The 21,566-nt window shown below is 41.3% G+C and overlaps 1 protein-coding gene across 1 annotated transcript in view; it reads left to right on the top strand.

The window, feature by feature from the left end:
* Positions 1–21,566, top strand: part of Chn1 (chimerin 1) — a 153,203-nt gene that overhangs the window by 105,494 nt on the left and 26,143 nt on the right. Inside the window, exon 7 of the mRNA XM_052182719.1 lies at positions 5,913–5,990. Within this exon, the coding sequence (XP_052038679.1) occupies positions 5,913–5,990 (78 nt within the window). The remainder of the gene's footprint in view (positions 1–5,912; positions 5,991–21,566) is intronic.

Here is a 21,566-nt window from a genome sequence, read left to right as displayed (position 1 = left end):
ATATCATCTTATTTAAGTCTTGCTATATTGTTGCATACTTTAAATCAGTTTTACATGTAAGGAAACAAAGACTAAAATAAATTACCAACTTGACCCAGACATTCCACAGCCAATTAACAATGGAGTTAAAATTAAGGTTTTCATGTGGCTCAGCAGTGAGCTTCTGGTTCTAATCTACAGGGTGAGAATGAGAGCGTGGCTCAGCACAGGTCTCGTGTGCGTATAGGACAAATGCCAGGGTGGTGAGATTGCTAGGACCCTTTGATTTTACAGCAGTGAATGCCTGCTTTTCAAGGCACACAGTACTCATAGGGCTCCTGCCCTCTTCTCTATACTATAGCATGGACACAGGGAGACAAGTGCAGGCTTGGGAATTTGTCCATTTCCCATCCCTTTAGCCATGTAATTGTACTTGTTTAGATAAACCCACAGAAGAACCAGTTGGTGTCAAGGATGGGCAGAGTCAGTTCTGAAGACAGTCCAAAGACAAAACCTAACCACTGCTGGTGCTTCCACCAAGAATAATCTTATGTAGGCCTTGGGCAGCACCAGTTTGGACTCCCACTGAAGCCACTTCTTTATGTTATGGAGTCCGAATATCAGAGCCCCCTCTCCAGAAACCTGACTCACTACCTGTTCATGTGGTAGGGTAGCAGAAGGAACCTTGGAGAGTAAATGCAGGATTTAGACCCAGACTGTCTACTTGTGCTGTGTAACTTTCAACAAGTTTCTTCATCAGATGACATGGCTGACACTGTTTTGTACCTCTCAGGTGGTTAATACAAATGATAAAATAATAATAATTTAATAAATAATAGTTATTATTATTTAATAATAATTATGATTTAATGTGACAGCCATAGGAAGCACTAAACAAGGTTGCAAGTAGTATTTATTCCGTGCTGAAGTCTGTCCCTTTGCCCTCCCAGTTGTTCATCCTCCTTCCAACCTTCTACCTCAGCTGGTATCCCTGTCACGGTCTTATGCCTTTGAAAAGATCTGGTTAGAGCTAGGGTGGGGGGACTAGCAAGTGCTATATACAGAAGGAAGGGCTAATGTCCAGACGTGCTGTGTGCACGGGTCAGCATTTTCTAAGCTTTTCTACTTGCACCCAAGAAATTTCTAGAGAATCTTGGGTATAAAGACATACAAAGTAAATATATAAATGTTTTATTTATATGCTTATTATTTTATTATTATCAAACATATTATATTGTAATACTTTATAATTTTAATATGAGCATATAAACTTATTATGTCACAGATAATCATAAGAATTTAAAAATAATTCTTTGGTATATGTATAATTTTTACCATTCGTTAATAAGAAGGCAAGTTTGCATGCTAATGAGAATGTGCTCCAAACTTGATATAGTCCACAGACACACTAATTTGATACATACTCATGAATGGTTATAGGAAGTCATTTGGTTAATTAAACCATTAAGTTTCTGTAAGAACAGAAAACCTTGCCATCCAGTAAAAATACTGATTCCCAGCATGCAGTTGTCTCAAATATGAGCCAAAGTGTTTCGAATAGTTCTCTGTGGCATTGCAGTGTGTGGCAGCTTGCGTGGTGAAAAGTTCACATGTACAGTGAGGCCCAAACCTGTGGTAAAGTCCTGCTGTGCATACAGTGGGGCTGTGCAGAAATACCGCAGATGTATGATAGACGTAATGGGGTACGCATGTCACATTTGTGCCTAAGTGCTCTACACTTCTCTGCACTTTTTGGCCAGTTATGAGTTCCCACGTTAACCACTCTCCATTGTACAAAGATACCCCTCTGATGAGATCTGAAAACTGTCTTGATCTACAGGGAGAGAGCAGTTTGATACTGTAGCCATTTAGTAGAAAATAGTATTAGGCTCACCCCTGCGGCCTGTGAACTCTCCAGCTATAGGTTCTAGGTCAGATTTACAGATTTACATGTCTTCTATTGTAGAGTGGGCCTTAAATCCAACCAGAAAGCAGTTGACTACCCACCGCCACCCCCATAACGTTCATGCTACTGCTGAAACCATGGGCCAGTCTTGCCAGGGAGGTTGTTATTACAGTTCACAGGGTGAATGTGATGTCTTAAAATTAATAAACAAGCAAAGGACTCCTAGGTTTACAGATGAGCAAAGTCACACCTAATGCATTTGTTTTCCAATGCTTCCTGGAGGAAGTTGCATTTGGGTTGAGCCCTGAGGTCTATGTCTCCCACTCCACTGACTGCAAGTTAAACTTGAAGAAACATAGTTACTTTTCTTTTACTCTGGTGTTCTCATTGCTGCTCTTGTAGTCTGTCACTAACCTTTGAAATTGAAGGTAAATAAACAGATGAACCAATGAGTAGAAAAGTGCCCCCCCCCCAACTTCATAGTTCATCTGATTTCTCCAGTGTGGACATGCCACACTAGGATGTCAGCGCTGCTCCCTCCTAGCTGTCTATATACCATTGGGGATTCAGCTGTGAGGGTCAGTTCTCGGAAGTACAAAATGAGAAGAATATACACATGCCTTACAAGGTTTACCTGTGGATTCCTGAGACTGTGCTGTAATCAGCAGAGAGCATGGTACTGAAGCACTCACTGAGAAAGTGTTGCCATGATTAACAGTCTATTAACTTGACAAGGCATCAGGAGCCAGATGCATGCAAGCACCACAATAGACACGTGTCTAGAGCATTAGAACAGTTACAGCGTCCAGAGTTTCAGAGTTCGCACCTTTGTTATTTAAAGTTGATCCCCAAATCCAACTCAGAAGAGGTGTAGTTCACATATTGCAGGTACACTCCTGGCCACACATGTAACAGTTACTTTGTGTAAGTGATTCTTTCCTCATCCCACAGTGTCATTTTATATCTCCTTCATGGCCTAGTCACTGCCCAAGCTGTGATTTAACCCAGCATATCTTGATTAATAGAAAACTAACAAAGACAGTAAAACTCTGCCAAGTTTTTAATAAACTTTATTCCTACACAAAATGTTTACTTTACCTGGACATGCATCTTTCTAGAAAAGTTTACTCTGGGTATTTTTGTGCATAGTTGAATTTTAATTATTTTAACTAAAGCACAAGGGCTAATAAGAACATAATAGGAAGTTGGCTAAGATGTTCAAGAAAGAAAACAAACATACGAACCACTTGGGTTACTCCTGGATTTGTTTTCTCTAAGTTAGGAACTTTGTTTTATACATTGTTGAAAGCAGATACCATTATGTTTGCCTTTGGGAGGACTGGGTTAGCAAGACTTTCATCTGAATGTGTCCAAGGAGTTGACTGAGAGACACCGTTTCCAATCATCACATGGCAAAGTAGGCTTGAGCTGAAGAATCACTTATGTTAGGCAAGAAAACTTGGTCCAGTGTGTCTCCTCTTAGGAGTATTATTTTTATAATCTGTTAATCATCTGAAGCTAAATTTGTGAAACTGAAATATGCATAGAATAGTGCTAATGTCTATCTTTTTTTGCTTAATTTAAAAACACAAAGAACCTGGGGATGTGGTATGATGGGAGGGTGCTTGGCTAGCATGCCTGAGGCCCCGCATTAAGTTTCCAGTAGAGAAAATAAATAAATAAATAAATAAATAAATAAATAAAAGGACTATGTATAGACTAAAGAAAATGACAATTTGACATGTTTTCAAGTAAGTTTGTGGAGCTGGAGAGATGGATCAGGAGGTAAAGTGCTTTCTGTGCAAACATGAGGGCCTGAGTTTAGATCCCAGCATCCACATAAAAGCTGGGTGTGGCATAGTGTGTCTGGGCAAGGGAGCAGAGACAAGCAGAACCCTATTCCTCATTAAGGTCATTGGCCAATCAGACTGGCCCAATCAGTGAGCTTCATCTTCATTGAGTGACACTGTCTCAGAACAAGAAGGTGCTACACCTTATCAATTGAAACAGTCATTGATCTCTGGCCTTTACAGGTACACATACACACACACACACACACACACACACACACACATTCACAGCACTCATTATTTCCAATATCTTAATATAATTTAAGGATGGCTCATATCTTAATTAGAGTTTTCATTGGAATAGCTCCTATATTTTATAAAATCTGAGCTATGTGCATAGTGGTCAGTTGACTGGATTTCTACTTTGGTTAGCTTTTGGTCTAAAGCTGAAGCCCAGGTCCTTGTGCACTGCAAACACATGCTTCTGTGCTAACCTCCAGCCCCCACTCACTGAAATCCAGAATTGTAGATTCCTTAAATACAATGTAGCATTAGAATCTTAAGATTAATTATATAGCAAAGACAAGTAAACAAATGAGAGATAGTTAGAAAACCCAAATGGGAAAAGCTGAAGCCTTGAGGTCCCAGCATTCCAGAGCCAGAGGCAGGCAAATCTCAGTAAATTTTAGGTTGGCCTCATCTACATAGTAAGTTCCAGGACAGCCAGGGCTACAAGTGAGATCCTGTCTCAGGATGGGGTTCAGGTGGGAGAAAGGCCGCTAGGGAACTGGAGTCATTGCTCTTGGTAGAACTGGGTTTGAGTCTTCCAGCAGCAGCCCCTTTCCTACAGCTGAAGACAAATGTTCCAGGGTCTGGTGAGCCTGCCACACTGCATCTGAGGGGTTATTCCTAGCTCCCTTCCTCGGCCTCAGTCTCTGAACAAAACATAACTAGTCTCTAGCATATTGGTGTATTAAGTGTAGATCTACAACCAAATACACACAGTGTAGACAAAGCCACCCACTAGAGGATATCGACCATGCCACATGCATGCTTGCTATTCTGGATGAAAATACAATGCTTAAATTCCTTTTCTTCATTATCAAAATATGCAGCCATTTATGTTCATCTTCAATAAAACTGGAGTTCAGTTAAGCGGCCTCACCACAATGCACAAATAAGAAATCTGGGTTCACCCCAGTGAAGCAGTTCCTGCTACACATGACACACAGAGACATGGGCTGACCCTTCAGAGTCTCCCTGGCAGGCATTTGTTTGGTTGGTTAGTTTTGCTCTTAAATAAAACCCTCATGGTATGTGCTAATTTCCTCTGCCTTTAATACGTGACTCATTCACTGCTCATTACCTTTCTACAGATATTTTTTTTCTTTCCTTGAGCCAGCAAGAAAAATCTTACATGAGAGGAGGGGGGAAAGAGCGAGTTGAGGAACACAGTACTTAAATACTGTTACTGGGTTTTCATTGGTTGTCTCGTTTCTTCCTGTGGCCAGTCTAGTTTTGCTCTTCCCTGCAAATCCCTCCCACTTTTCCCCCTCCTGCAAGTGAGTTCGCCGGGTGTCTGTTGCTAGCGACTGACTGCAGGCTGTATGTAGGCATCTCTCATTCAGAATGGACATTGACGTGTTGAGCAGAGAAAGCTTTCAGCAATGTGTCATTTGTCACAATTGTCAGGCTTTTTAAAAAAGGACTCCCAAAGAGAGATGCTGCATGTTTTGTACGTTAGCACAGACTGATTTCCTCTCCAGACTCTCAAGTTTTCAGAAGCTCAAATATAGAGCCCTGTTAAAAAAGGAAGAGAGAATTTGTGTGTTAATCGGCCTTGTGAAGAAGTGCTTCATCACCCTCCTGCACCTCCCTGTGCTCTGGTGCGCGGTGCGGCCGCGGCTCTCTGGGTTAAGCTCTGAGCTGGCTGCAGCATGCCCATGTGCTAGCTGAGTGGAGTTCACCGGCAGACGCAGGCTGAGACGGGTTTTTGTTTGGTTTTGTTTTTTTTTTTTTTTTTTGGTTGGTTTTTTGTTTTTTCTATTCCTTTGAATATCAAAATGCCATCCAAAGAGTCTTGGTCGGGGAGGAAAACTAATAGAGCTACAGTTCACAAATCAAAACAAGAGAGCCGTCAGCAAGATTTATTGATAGCAGCCTTGGGAATGAAACTGGGTTCTCAAAAGTCATCTGTGACAATCTGGCAACCTTTGAAACTCTTTGCTTATTCGCAGTTGACATCACTTGTTAGAAGAGCAACTCTGAAAGAAAATGAACAAATTCCAAAATATGAAAAGGTTCACAATTTCAAGGTAAGAGTATTTTTGTTTCTGACCTTTTCTCATAAATAACACTCAGTGCTTGGAATGTGCAATGTACAGCTCATCTTTGGATGCCTTTGAAAAATTAAGGTGATTTGACTGAACTGTTCATGCTATTCAAGGAAAGAACATATTTAGATCTTGATTTTATTTAAGGTAGAGCTGAATAGAGCTCATAGAAATTCAGCCCTATTCTCTTAGGTGCTGTGATAATGTTCTCTGTAATCACTGTACATACTGCTAAGTCTTGACTGACGTTATAAAGGTCTCTAATCATGATTCTTGGCCTTGCATGTGACTGTTTTGCTATGTATCTACCTTTGTTGGTGATTTCAGGAAGGGATTAAGTCTTATCTGTCCGACTCTGGGCAGAGGCTTTGCTGTAGCAGGCATGTGCAGTTGCATCTGGAGTGAGCAGATGGTGTGCATTTCCCATAGTTTCTGTCTTCTCTCCTCCTTCCGTTAATAAATTGACCACAATCATAGGAGGATTGCTGCCCTGGGACCATGGAGGCTGTGACTGGCAGCTTCCCTGCATCTCTCTGTGATGGCTTTCACCTTGCATATATTGTTTTTAATTCCTGCTGTAATGTGTTTTAAGCACTGTACCTGAATCTTCCTTTATGAAGATGATATATATGTGTTGGCCTGAGATATATGTATATATATATATATCTTGCCTGTACTTACTTCATGGTATAAGGCCTTGAAGTTGTGCCCTTTACATGCTAAATCGGGATATTCAGCTTGCAGTCATGTGTAAGGAGACCCAGTTACACTCAGCAGGTAGATGAGCCAGCATTTCTGTGGTAACTTCCTGATAGTTAAGAGTTGTCTAAGATTCATGAATATTCAGTTTTTACAGAGTATCATTAATGTTGATGTTAGAATGGGAATATTTGATTGCAAAAAAAAGGTGTTAAATCTGGAAATTTGGGGGGTTTTAATCTGTTAATTTATTTAACATTTATTCAGCATATAGAATGCACCAGGCTCTCTACTACTAAAAGACTTCATCCCAGACTTACAGTCCATTCTGACTTTTAACACCAGCATTTATTTTACTCATTCTAAAAAACAAAACAACAAACAAACATGCCTTAGTGTACTCTGTTTTCTATAGTGAGGACTAGATTGTAGTCTTCGTACTATTGGGGGACTAATGATGTGAAGCCTACTTTTCAACCAATATGGTTTTTCCTTTTTGTTTTTTGTTTTGTTTTGTTTTGTTTTTATTAGATATATTCTTTATTTACATTCCAAATGTTGTTCCCTTTCCTGATTCCTCCCTTCCTGAAAATCCCATAAGCCAGCTCCCTTTCCCCAATCAACCCTCCCCAGCTTCCCTGTCCTGGTATTCCTCTACACTTTGGTTCAACCAATATTTTTGCTTTAAAATGGAATTGAGACAGTTCAACAAATGAAAAGTTGGCAGAAAATGGAAATATGTACATCCAGTTTTAGCCACAGTGTCCACTTATAAACCAAAAATAATTAAACAAACAAATAAATACCTGCACGCTGCTGAGTTTTGGTGATTTATAGCCTGGTCTTACAGGTCTTTTGCCAAGAAAAAGGCCCACAAAATGTCTATTAAGTTTGAAGGGAAGAATCATCCGCATATTCTAGAAATTCTGGGACTTCCAAAGTACCTTCAAAGAGGTGCACCTCATAGGCAAAGCAGGCCTAGGAGATGATCCTTGTATCCCTAAATCAGGTTTTGTAAATGCTTCCTATCAGTGTCGGTTAGAAGTAAACGGGTCTGTTGAAGAATTTGCATCAACAAGCATATACTTTCCCCTCTCCTGCAGATTGTAGCTTTTAGGGTTGGTTTTTTTTTTCCACATAGCTTTATAAGAAATAAATCCTGTGCATCCAGAAAGTATTAACTGTGTGATCGATTGTGACCCTCACCACCACCAGGACTGGAAACTGAGCCTAGAACCTTGCACCTGCCAGGCAAACACTCTACCAGTGAGCTCTCCCCTGGCCTCAGCATACTTGTTTTTGTTTGAGTTTTTTTTTTTTCTGTTCTATTTTGTTTTAAGAACATACAATGTGGGAGACTTCTTTCTCTGTAGCTAGCAGATGAAACCCAGCTGAGACCTCTTCTTTAACACTGTCCATGCCAAAAAGGGCTTTCTTTTATTAGATATATTCTTTTTACAGTGAAGCATTCTACAGTCTTTACAATCACTAATAAGGTCAGAAGTCTCAGAATTTGACTCATCCTATTAAAAATAATTCTTGTTATTTTTAAATGTGCATGAGGCATAACATTTTCAAAAATGTTTTCAGAAAAAAGAAAGGGTCCTACTTGATTTCAGGGAATGTCCCTGAAAGAACTTCAGCCCTAGCAGGAGCTAGCTCCATATAGATGCTGGTGTAGAAGGGCACTGCCTCTGGGACACATGTGCAGTTAGCTCTACTGTGGGAACACTGAACTGCTTCCATGATTGCCGTCATGTGGTCTGCCTGCAGCTTTGTCTCAGTGGAGTGTTTTCAGAGTGACCTGGGCCCTCACCAAAGCCTCCATTCAGTGTGCTTTTCTCTCCAGCCTCTTGAGCTGCTTGTTACATAATGCTGCTCAGCGGCGTGCACAGCTGTCAGGTCTGATTTTGGGGTGAATGCAAGAATGGCCGTTACCTTTGGTGAAAGCACTCACCAAGGGGGAAGCCACTCTGAGCAGCTGGACCCGTGACTGGGGATTTGGAGGAGAAAAATTAAAAAATGGATTCTGCTATTATGTAACCTTTTCCTCTCCTCCCGACCCCTCCTCTCCCTCTCTCGTTCTCTTCTCTTCCCTCCCTCTGTTGTTCTTACATCATAGAAAGGCTACTATATCTTAGGGAGGTTATCATTTTAGCAATAAGTGTACCACGCTCTGTAAAGCTTGATAAGATGGCAATATAAATTTGAGCATAATTCCAAAGAACTAGAGGAAGGGACTCTAGATGTTTTTACCAAAAAGTGAAATGAAGCAGACATTGCAGAGGCATGGTTACCATGATGTGAGCATTAGACATGTAGACCCATTCCATAACATCACATAAGTTTTAGTTTTTATTTATAATTGACATATAAATGTGTGTGTGTGTGTGTGTGTGTGTATATATATATATATATATATATATATATATGCCTGGATCTGTATGTCTCAGAAAAGACCCCTTCATCAAGAGAGCGCACTGATATATATATATATATATATATATATATACCATGTTATATTTCTCTATGTATATAAACTTTAATCAACATGAAAATTGAATGTATTTCTAACCAAATTCTTTTAAGCGGTACTCTATTCTGAGCTGATGAGATGGCTCCCTGGGTAAAGGTACCTCCTTGGTTCCTGGCTGAGGATTTTATTTCTGGGATCTACATGATGGAAGTAGAGAACCAATTGTATGCCATAGTACCTATGCACCTAAAAACACACACTAAATGAAGTGAATTTTTAAAAATTTTAAAGAGAATCACTCTGTCCTAATACTATATGTTGAGAAAACAACAACAACAAAAAAATATGTCAAAAACAAAACAGAAGCAGCCCTCCACAGTCACGGATTGCATCCTACTTCTGAGGCTCTGGGAAGGACTGGAGACTCAGCCTTTGCCCTCAGGCATTTGCTCGTGAGTGACTTGGACCATTGCCTGATTGACCCGCATGCTTAATCTCTAAACCTCCCTTTCTGTGGGAGAAAACTCCAAGTTCCTGGTTTACATAGGAACATGGTAGCCACTACTTATTATGATCTATTATCTCTAACTGGTTTTTTTCTGGGTTTATATCAGTTAATTCATTTATATAAAAGAGTGATTGACTCCTGGCCTTCCTCCCAGCAGAGATCACAGTGTGGTGGAGAGTCTTGGGAGATCCTGAGGGTCCCATTCAGCTCCAGGGCAGAGTTGGGCTTACAAAAGAGCCCTTGAGTATTTCATGTACTACAGAGTACAGTGAGATCCTGTTTCCAAGAGAAGATACAGGCAGTGGCTTCCTAAATGTGAAATGGTGATAGAATTCAAATAGCACCACAACAGGAGGCTTCCATAATAAGGCTAGTGATCAGGGCTTCCGAAATGGAGAAGTAGTAAGCACCTGACCAGCAGGCAGTGCCTGTAGCTTGTCAACCAGAGGGCAGCAGTGGCCGCTCTCCTGATGAAGGGGTCTTTCCTGGGACACATAGATCCGGGCCTTCTGCTCTTTCATTTGATATGTATCGAGAGGAGTTTTGTTTGTTTCTCTTTTGCTGCACTGAAATTTTATGTTCAGTGACGGTGCCTTCTCGCTCCCTTGTGCTCTACCCACTAAAGGTCTTACCACCGTCTCCGTCACTCTAATCTTTTTTCCCCTTTTTGCTATATGTGGAAAAGTGCTGGCAGCTGGTACGTGTTTAAGAGGTGTTGACTGAAAGACTGACTGAGTTAGTATACAGTGTGACATAGTGGACCTGTTATTTTGAAACCAAGTCTGAAGACAACAGAAAATCTCAATACAAAATACATTCTGAAAATACATTCTTAGAACCTGAGTTATTTTATATTAATAAAACTTACATACTTTGTAAAAATTAAATGAAAACTCTAATAACATCATGGTTTTTGCAATTTAAAAAAAAATTTTTTTAAGACAGAGTCTAACTATATAGCCTAGGCTGGCCTTGAACTTATTATGTAGTCCAGGTTGACCTCAAGTCCAGATTCTTCTGTCTTGGCCTCATTAATGTAGTTATCATAAAGTATCTTACTAATAAGCTTTTGCAGTTATGTACTATTCTTTATGGGTATGAACATGGATTATCCAACATGAGATGTTCAAGGAATAGTTTTTCTGCAAACAAGAGGTTAAAAGGAGCTGCAATGTGTATTTTATATTAAGTACATTCCTCCCCTCTTCACTTTGAATGTGGGCCAAAGAAGACAAAAATAGCCAAGATCGGTACATAATGGGGTTCTCTCTGCCTCTGCAGTCAGACGAGAAAAGGACTGATGAGCAGAAGCTGGAGGTTGGAAAAGTCACCTATAAGGTCCCTGTAAGAGCTTCGCTTCTGTTGCTACCTGGCCTAGTGCTTCTCAGATGCTGAGAGCCAAAAATAGTGAGCACACCTGCCTCTGCCTCTGCCTCTGCCTCTGCCTCTGCCTCTGCCTCTGCCTCTGCCTCTGCCTCTGCCTCTGCCTCTGCCTCTGCCTCTGCCCCTGCCCCTCTCTCCCTCTGCCTCTCTGCCCCCTCTCCCTCTCTCTCCCTGCCTCTCTCCCGCTGCCTTCTGGAAGGCTTGCTGCCTTCTGTGCCCTGGCCTCTGCGGCCCCAGCACTGCAGCCCTCTCACCTCACCCCTCCTTGCTAATGGTTGAAATGTTGACTGAAGGCCTCGTTCTGATACTCGAGTGCAAATACCAGTATAATGAGGAGACCATGATGTTGATTTATGCCTGAACATGGGTGTCAAAATACTTTACTAATGCCCTGTTCGCCAGAATTCCATGTTCAGTGTGTGAATGTGATGTGAAGTGGCTGTAACCTATCACATTCTGCTTGCAGTGATGTGACAACCCAGAACAAGCATGTGAAGCACAGCTAGGACTGCTAGAAAGTCCTTCACAATTCTGCAGTTCTGACTTTTGAGGATGGGATTTTGTTAATTTGTTTTGAGAAGAACATGAGATCTATCTACCTTATTAAATATTTAAGTGCACTATTAACTAGCCACTGTTGACTATCTGGCAGTGTCATAAACTAGGCATAGTTGACTAGTTAACAGAACTGTTAACTAGACACAAACAGTATAATAGATCAGCTACAACTTTACCACTTTTCTGGCTTCCCAATCCCTGGAATCCAGTCTCTGTTTCTATGAGTTGGATTATCTGAGACTCTGCATGTAAGTGGATCTGAAGCTTGTCTTGGTGGACTGGCCTATTTCACTTAGCACAGTGCCCTTCAGTTTCATCTGTATTTAACATGTGGTAAAATTTATTTCTAAAAGGTAAATTAATATTCCTGTGCTGGTTGGTTTCTGTCAACTTGACACAAGCCTAGACATATCTGAAAAGGAATCTCATTTGAGGAATTGCCTGGCGACGGGTCTGTGGGACATATATTTGATTAATTATTGATTGAGAGAGTCCACCTGACCTTGGTCAGTGTTACCCTGTGAGCTGGCCTTGTTGGTATGGAAACAGTAAGTGGAGCAGCAGTGATGAGTGCCAGGAAGCCACACTGCTCCAGTTCCTGCCCAGCTTCTACCTTGCGTCAGCCTCCACCTTAGCTTTCAGTAGACTGTGACCCAGCATACCTATGTGCCAGAGCATACTCCCACACCCCCAAGTTGCTTTTGGTCAGGTTTTGATCATAGCAATAAAAAGCCAAAGTGAAACCATTTCTTTAAATGTTTACCCATTTTCTTTACTCATCGCTCAAGAATATTTAGGGTGTTCCTCCCTCCCCCCCCCCCCATAAGTTGGCTGTTAAGAAATACCTTAAATGTTACAGTTAATGCTGCTGTTGACAGAGGGTAAGGCTATCTCTTTGAGATCCTGACGTCAGACTTCTGGGATAGGCTGTATTAATGTCTTAAAAGAACAGCCGGGCAGTTTTTGTTAACAGCTGAAGCATTTCACATTCTCACTGGCACCATCAGGATCTCGGTTCTCCACTCTCACAGCAGTGGTTCTTCCCATTCGGGGATAGGCATTTTCACTACCCAGGAGGTGGCACTCCATTTTAATTTTGATTTGCATTTCCCTTGAGATTAATCATAGTATGTGATCTTTTCATGTTAATCGTTTTTGTATCTTCCATGAATACATGTTTATGTGAGCCTCCCCATCTTTTTCCCTTTTTGAGATGAGGCTCACCATGCTTCCTTTACAGGCTGGGCTTAAGCTCCTGGATGGTCACACACACACACACACACACACTCACACACACTCTCTCTCTCACACACACACACACACACACACACTCTCACACACTCACACACACACTCTCTCCCTATCACATTCTCTCTCTCTCTCTCTCTCTCTCTCTCTCTCTCTCTCTCTCTCTCTCTCTCTCTCTCTCCCTAGACCTGCCCCATGTTTTGGAGTTATTTGCAGGTATGCAGGTGAGGTACTTCAACTGGTAAAAGTGCTTTCTTTGCAAGGCCATCAGGCTATGTTTGATCCTTAGAATCCAAAGTATAACAAGAGAAGCAAGTTATAAAACTTGTCCTCTGACCTCCATGTGCATGCCTTGGCCATGTGTGCCCCAACCATGTGTACACACACATACACACCAATAATAATAATAATAATAATTAAATAAATAAATAAATAAAATTAAGGCTGCTTGGTGGCTCTGTACTCAGTGCAAGGAATTTCTTTTTTTTTTTTTAATATTTTTATTTTCTATATTCTTTATTTACATTCCAAATGATTTCCCCTTTCCCGGATCCCCCCTCCCCATATGTCCCATAAACCTTCTTCTCTCCATCCATACTCTGATCACCTCCCTCCTTTTTCTCTGTCCTTATATTCCCCTCCAATGCTAGGTCAATCCTTTCCAGGATCAGGAGCCTGGGAATCATTTGTTATGCGATTTGTGCCTTGGGTATTCAGGGCTTCTGGGCTAATTAATATCCACTTATCAGAGATGGCATTCCATCTGTATTCTTTTGTGATTGGGTTACCTCACTTAGGATGAATTTCTAATACATTCTGATGCTAGCCCATCAGATAGATCCTTTGCGAGTGTTTTCTGCCATTTTGTCAGCAGTCGTTACTGTTCCTTCCTGCATGTTCCTTCTCTGGTTTAACACTGTCTCTGAAGCTCCACCTCTGACATGTGGCCCAGCCTCAGCTTCTGCTCTGGCTCAGTCCAGGTCACGGACGCGTCCTCTCCTGGAGGCAGCAGGTTTACTATGGGTGCTCAGTGGTTTGGTTTTCCATTTTTAATTACATGTAACTATTGGATAATATTTACCATTTCATAGAACATTTGTGATATTTTTCCTTGTGTCAAGAAGCCTAACCCAGACTGGCGGTGTGTCACATAATAGAAGTCCAGCATTAACAATCAGCTCCATCCTGAGGGGATTAAAATGCATCCAGGACCATCTTCCAACTTTGAGCTATTTTGAGGCTCGTTTTGGTGGCAGGATGGTGACAGAGGCTCCAGTTATTTATCTTGCCAGAGTCTCACCTTAGACATAGTTTGGTCGGACTCAAGGCCTCACACGCATTTTCCTGATGATGTGTCCATGTTCATCTCTGCACAGCAGATCCTGTCAGGAGAGTAGAATGCTAATTGGCCCAGATCTAAGCCATACATGCTAATGTACTAGTTTATAAGACAAGGAATATCATTGGAAATAAAGAAATTCATTAAGAGGACTAATATTTTAAAGTGTATATATGCCTAATAACAGATTCAAATACGTATAGCTGAGCTGGAAATGGAATAGACAGTCCACATCATCGTTAGAAGTTTCAATAATTCTAACTAGAACCAAAAGTAGGAGCCTGGGAGCTTTAATCAGCCAATTTGATCTAATTGATAATTTATGAAACAGTAACAACAGGGAGGATGTACCCTTAAAGTAAATATTCAGTTAAAAAAACAAAATTGGCCAAACATGGTGGCACACACACTTTTAATTCCAGCACTCAGGAGGCAGAGGTGGGTGGATCTCTGAGTTCAAAGCCAGCTGATCTACATAGTGAGCCTCTGTCTCAATGAATTCAATCTGAGTGCTAGAGAGAAGGCTCGGTCGGTAGTTAAGAATACATACTGATTTTACAGAGGACAAAAAAATCTGTTCCCAGCACCCACAACAGCCAGTTAAACCCCAACTCCAAGAGAATTCATACATCCGGCCCCAGGGACACTAGCACTCATGAGCACATATACACACACATAATTAAACATAAGGCAACTTTAAAAATATTTTTAAGATTATAATGCAGTTACATGAGTTCCTGCTTCTGTTTCCTCCCCCCTCCCTCCCATGTAAACCAACCCCTGCCTTCTTTCCTGTTTGTGACCTCATTGTTTTGTTTTGTTTTGTTGTTTGGTTGGGTGGTTTTGTTTGTTTTTTGTTTGTTTTTGAGATAGGATTTCTCTGTGTAACAGCCCTAGCTATCCTGGAACTTGCTTTGTAGACTCAGAGATCTACCTGCCTCTGCCTCCCAAGTGTGGGAATTAAAGGTGTGCACCACCACTTGCACGGCAATGACCTCTTTTTAATTGTTATTTTTATGTATGTATATGTGTGCTGCATATGTATGTCATGTAGGGAGAGCGTGTGCATGTATTCCTAAATACAACACAACCTCCTCTGTCTGTATAATGTTACTTTTATGTGTTATAGGGCTGACCATTTGATATTGGATGTGTGTACTCTTCCCTCAGGAAGACTGTTTCTCCCACTTGGCATTCCTTCGTTGCTGTAGTTCTTTATGTAGGGTTGAGGTCTCTGGCTCCCCACCCTTGGCCATGACTACTAGTGTATCTGTTGGTGTTATTCAGCAACATGGTGAGATTTCTTGGGTGTGGCTTCTCTGACATCTCTAGGCGACACAATCTCACAGCTAACTCTTTTTCCTTACTATCAATCATTCCACCTCCTCTTTTGCAGTGATTCCCAAGCCTTAGGTGCAGGACCAGTATCCTAGATGTATCATTTAGGACTGGGCTCCACAACTCTACATTTTTATTGGTTGTGGTTCTATTTTCTTTCTTTCTTTCTTTCTTTCTTTCTTTCTTTCTTTCTTTCTTTCTTTCTTTTCTTTTCTTTTCTCTTCTTACTATACTTACTATTGTAACTAAAAGATTGTTTATTTTAAATATTGATTATTGTGTTCGCTTTTACCACTGATATTTTAATACAAGTTCATTTTTAAATACTCTTTATATTTATTTATTATTTATTGTATTAATTGTATTAATGCTCTATCTGCATGTATACCTGTATGCCAGGAGAGGGCATCAGATCCAATTATACATGGTTGTGAACCACCATGTGGTTTCTGGAAATTGAACCTAAGACCTCTGGAAGGGCAACCAGTGGTCTTAACTGCTGAGCCATCTCTCCAGTACAATACAAGCTCATTTATCCAAGTAATGAATCTATTCTCAAAGTAGAATATTGTTTTATATTACACTGGGTTATTTTAATGCTTGTATGACTTACTTATTTTTATTTTATGTGCATTGATGTTTTGCCTTCATGTATGTCTGTGTGAGTGTGTCAGATCCCCTGGAGATGGAGTTACAGACAGTTCTGAGATACAGTGTGGGTACTGGGAATTGAACCTGGGTCCTCAGGAAGAACAACCAGTGCTCTTAACCTCTGAGCCATCTCTCTTCCTCCATACATTGGATTTCTTAAATGTTACATTTAAGAACCTGTATTTGTTGTGGTAAATGTATTTGTGTGTGTGTAGTTGTGTGTGTGTGTGTGTGTGTGTGTGTGTGTGTGTGTGTGTGTGTGTGTGTAGTGTGCTAAGGGTAGGAGGCATTTGAATGCCATATGAGCAGACAATTCTCTCCTTCCACATGAGGGTCACAGAGGTTGGCTTCAGGTTTTTGTAGTTGGCTGCACTGCTGAGCTGCCTTGCCATCCTTAGCATTTGATATCCTTCAGCCTTGAAAATGGTCGGTTACGAGGGAAAGCTACCCGGAGAAAGGGACAGAAAGGATGGGCTTTAACCATCCACACTTTGACATTAAGAGTGGTTTGCTGGGCTGGAGAGATGGCTCAGTGGGTAAGAGCACCGACTGCTCTTCCGAAGGTTATGAGTTCAAATCCCAGCACCCATATGGTGGCTCACAACCATCTGTAAAGAGATCTGACACCCTCTTCTGGTGTCTGAAGACAGCTACAGTGTACTTACATATAATAAATAAATAAATCTTCAGGCTGGAGAGATGGTTAAGCGGGTAGGAGCACTGACTACTCTTCCAAAGGTCATGAGTTCAAATCCCACACATGGTGGCTCACAACCATCCGTAAGGAGATCTGACTCCCTCTTCTGGCATCTAAAGATAGCTACAGTGTACTTACATATAATAAATAAATAAATATTTTTTAAAAAAAGAGTGGTTTGCTTATTTTTGTTGTTTTATTTTTTTAATCATTATTATGTTTTTAAGGTAAGATTTCTCTGCATAACCCTGGCTCTCCTGAAAGTTGCTCTATAGACCTTGCTAACCTCAGAGGCACAGATCCTTTGGCCTCTGCCTCCAGAATGTTGGGATTAAAAGTGCAGGCCACCATGCCCAGCTGTTGTTTTACTTTTATTACATAATTTACATCTTGTAGTATGATTAGAAATGGACAAAAAAGCTAAGGATGGCAGCATCTGTAATCCTAGCACTGACTCGCCAGTGAACCCCAGTAAATTCTACAGCACTGTTAAAAGTGCATGACAACATACCTGGATTTTTCACATGGTTCTGGGAACTGAACAGAAAAACACAGTAAACACTCTACCAACCAAGCCATTTCCTTAGCCCAAGGAACGATTCTTATGAATAGAATTTACAATAAATCACTGTTTTTCTCCATATTCAAAGTACTGCTTCATGCACCATTTAATAGAACCTGTTTCTATGGCTCTCATTACATGGAAACAGGGCTGAGAGACCATGCTGCCCCGCTAGCTGTCCTAGTACAAGGCTAATGCCATGTCTGGCCAAACTGATCAACTCTCCCTCTGGCTTGTTCCTTGTATCAGGACATTGTTTATTCTGTTCTGGCCACTGTCGGTCTGGAAAAGCTGTTATGGGGTCTTCCCTCAGTTTTGAATAGTTGTCCATTCTTGAAATGTACAGTCACCAGTCTTCTTTCCTTGGCCATACTGATCAGAACGATGCTCTGTTCGCATTGTTGAGTTGTGCAGTACACACCTGGTGCAGACTCTGAAAATCCTCCCCTATGTGACAGTGTGTTCAGCGGCCAGCTGTGGAGACCGTCATCAGCACCTAAGCCCCTCCCACCTGTCCCATGCCTGCCTGGCTTCAGTTTCCTGCCACCATGTGTGGCAAGACTTGTCCTACTCCAGACACTTAACTTTCTCCAACTATTGCTTAGAACTGCTTCAGCAGAGTCCCAGACATTTCTTCTCTATTTCCAACTGAGGTCACAGCATTATCAGACTGTTCAAACAAAATGGCCAGTATAATGACAGTGTTGGTGGCTTAACTCAACCCAAACTTTACTATTTTTCTCCAGTGTTTGAGGACAATTTGACTAGATTTGACTAAATAATAAGCAAGAAGGTATTGTTATGATGCTAAAGGAACCCCTACTTTAATTTTAATCCCATCTTTGTTTGCAGGAGACTGTATATAACTTCATGTAGTTACTGCCAGTGTTCATACCTAATATGATATGCATATCTTTATACCTTACTATCTATGTGTATACATGTGTGCCTGTGTGTGTGTGTGTGTGTGTGTATGTATGTTAGCAGAAGTGATCAAATTAAGACTGAGTTGTAAGTTTCATATCAAGTAATTAAAAAAATTAAATTATTGTGGTGAGACTAGCATTGATAATTTAAAGTTGAAGACCATCAATCTCAGCCTAAAGAGCAGGATCACAGTTGCATGACACAGGAAGGTCATGAGTTCCAAGCCAGCCTGCACTATATAGTGGGATTTTTTTTTTTAAGATTTATTTATCTTATTTATATGAATACACTGTAGCTATCTTCAGACACACCAGAAGAGGGCATCAGATCACACTGTAGTTGGTTGTGAGCCACCATGTGGTTGCTGGGATTTGAACTCAGGACCTCTGGAAGAGCAGTCAGTGCTCTTAACCACTGAGCCATCTCTCCAGCCCCTAGTGGGATGTTTTTTAACAGCAATAACAAGGTATTCACTAACCCATAAAGCTGAGGAATATGGAAGAAATGGTGTTTCCTGCCTGGCTGCCTACACTTGTGTGTTCCTTCCATTTGATGCTTTCATCTGTCCCCTGCTTTAGTTGCCTATCCCATGCTGGAGGACTGAGTCATCAGAGCCACCCACGTGAGGGAGCTGCAGTGGAATGTCCTTGCCACCTTCCCCAGAAACCCTCGCTGTCCTAATGCTCTTGTAACTCCACTGGTTACAAGAGGAGGTTTGTAACCAAACCTCTGGTTTGCAGGCTGTTTGCCTGAGGAGGATAATGAGGCTGCTGCTGCAGTGTTCCTTGTCTTCTTTATCTTCTGATGGGGTAGCCTTCTTTTTTTGCTATTTCTGTTACTGTATTTAAAGTGGAGTTGTAAATCCTGTGACCATGGTGAGAAGCAGGTGTGTTCATTACACCACACCCCATGAGGATGACCTCACTGTCTTCAAGCTCCTTGCCTGGGAGACATGTGACACTGGCCTTTGCCTCTTAACACACCTCCCATCTCACACTCTCTGTGCCCTTTTCAGCCTGGCTTTGGTTAGTGTCTTCACTGATAAGGCTCTTTTGGAGTTCACTAATTAGATGCATCTTACTGCTTAAACAGAGCAGCTAACATGAAAGGAGTTGTTCAAAGGTAAAAAGTAATTGCACATGCCATGATAATAACGCTCTTTTTTTTTCCAGGTGCAAAAGAGGAAAGGGCTTTACAGCTAGCTGGCCATGCCATTTAAAGCTAGCTGGCCATGCCCTTTGGGCATGTATTCTCTTACTCCGACTGGTCTTATGGGCCAACAGCTTTAGAGACAGCCCAGTTCTGAGTCCTTTACCAGGTGGCTTTTCTAACTACTGTGCCATGCTGCTGGAGACGGCTGCTTTGAATTATCTTACCAAAAGAATCTCCAAAGGTGTTTCTGGTAACCTGATACAATTGTTAGCATCAGCCCTCTCTCCCCCTCTTACTTAGCCAGTGTGTGTGCTTCAGGTCAGACAGCAAGCAGAGGGAGGGTAAGGTGCTGCTGGAGTCTCTTACTCATCAGAAGACCACATCATTCCACTTAACTGTCCAAAACTCAGAAAGAACAACAGTTTTGTATGCTCAGAAGGCCTTCAGGGCAGGCTGGAGAGATGGCTTAGCTATCAAGAGCACTTCCTGGGGAACTGGGTTTGATTCCCAGTACCCTCTTGGTGGGTCACCACTATCCAAGGACACCCTCTTCTGGCTTCTTTAGATACCAGGCACACACCTAATGTGTAGACATAAAGTCAGATAAAACACTCATACACATAAAACTTTAAAAAGAAAAAAAATTATGGCCTTCAAGGAAATAGAACATTTTTTTTTCCTGGTTTATATTCACTGCTAACAAAGTCTTGCTGTTAGATTTCCTAGTCCATAACAGTCTTACTTGGGGTTTCAATTGCTGTGATAAACACGATATAACCAAAAAAGAAATTTGGATAAGAAAGGATTTATTTCAGCTTATAGTTCATCATCAAAGCCAGTCAGGCTGGAACTGAAGCAGAGGCCATGGAGGAACACTTCTGACTTATTCACCATAATGTGCTTAACCTCCTTTCTTACATAACACAGTACTGTTCACACTGAGGTGGGGCCTTAAACATCAGTCACTAACCAAGAAAATGTCCTCTTGGCCAGTCTTATGAAGGCTTTTTTTTTTTTTCCAGTTAAGGTGCCCTCTTCCCTGATATGTCTAGGTTTGTATAGAATTGGCAAACAACCAACAACAAAAACATCTAACCAGGACAAAAATTAAGAATCAGAAACTAAGAGTGAGCAGGGGTGAGGACAGAGAAAGAGCTGGCAGCCTCAGAGAACAGAAGGACAGGAAAGCAAAAGTCTCAGATTCTTTAGATGAAATGACAGTGTTGTACAGTGCATATCTCTCCGTTGTGTATTTATCAGGGCTGAAATAGTGTTTATTCCTTAAGTATTGACCATTTGCAGATCTCTAACGCTCTCTGCTATATGTACAGTAGCATTCCAGGCAAAAGTTTCTGATGTCAGATAGGCGAGGTGACCCACACCAATAAGGTTAAGACAGGAGAATCTAAGGTTCAAGGCTAGCCTGGGCTCTACAGGAAGACTCTGTCTTTAAAAACAAGCACACAGACAAATGGGCTGGGTGTGTAGCTCAGTGCTCATGTTTGCCTAGCATGTTAGTGACCAAGCCCACTCAGTCAGTCAACAGGTTCTCCAGTGCAGGAGTGAGGATTGAAAAGAAAGAGACAAGTAGACAAAACGGCAGCATGACCCCAGTCAATTCTGAGACTGAAGGCAGGTTTAATAATTTCCAGTCCACTCTTATACTAATTTAGTTACATGCAGGAATTAAGATCAATAGTAGTACGATGAGGAACAAGCAAGACAGTAAACACAAAATTGTCAAGGCAATAAGCAAAGTCCCACTATTACTTCAGTGACAGTTGTTTCCAAGGGTGTGTAAGAATGACCAAAATCTTAAGCCTACTTGTCTAAGCCCAAAATCTTGCCTGAACAATCTCTTGTTCCACCCTAAGATTAAAATTTCTGCCGTAACCTACTTCCCTATTATGCCCTAATGTCAGATTTCTGCTTGAAGCCCTTGTCCTTGGTCATTGTCAAGTTTCTGTCAGGCAGCGCGGCACCCCAATAAGGCTCTCTACGTGTTACCATGTGTAAAATA

The sequence above is a fragment of the Apodemus sylvaticus genome, chromosome 5 (genome assembly GCF_947179515.1).
Source record: "Apodemus sylvaticus chromosome 5, mApoSyl1.1, whole genome shotgun sequence".
Lineage (NCBI taxonomy): Eukaryota > Metazoa > Chordata > Mammalia > Rodentia > Muridae > Apodemus > Apodemus sylvaticus.
This window is presented reverse-complemented; position numbering and strand designations above follow the sequence as displayed.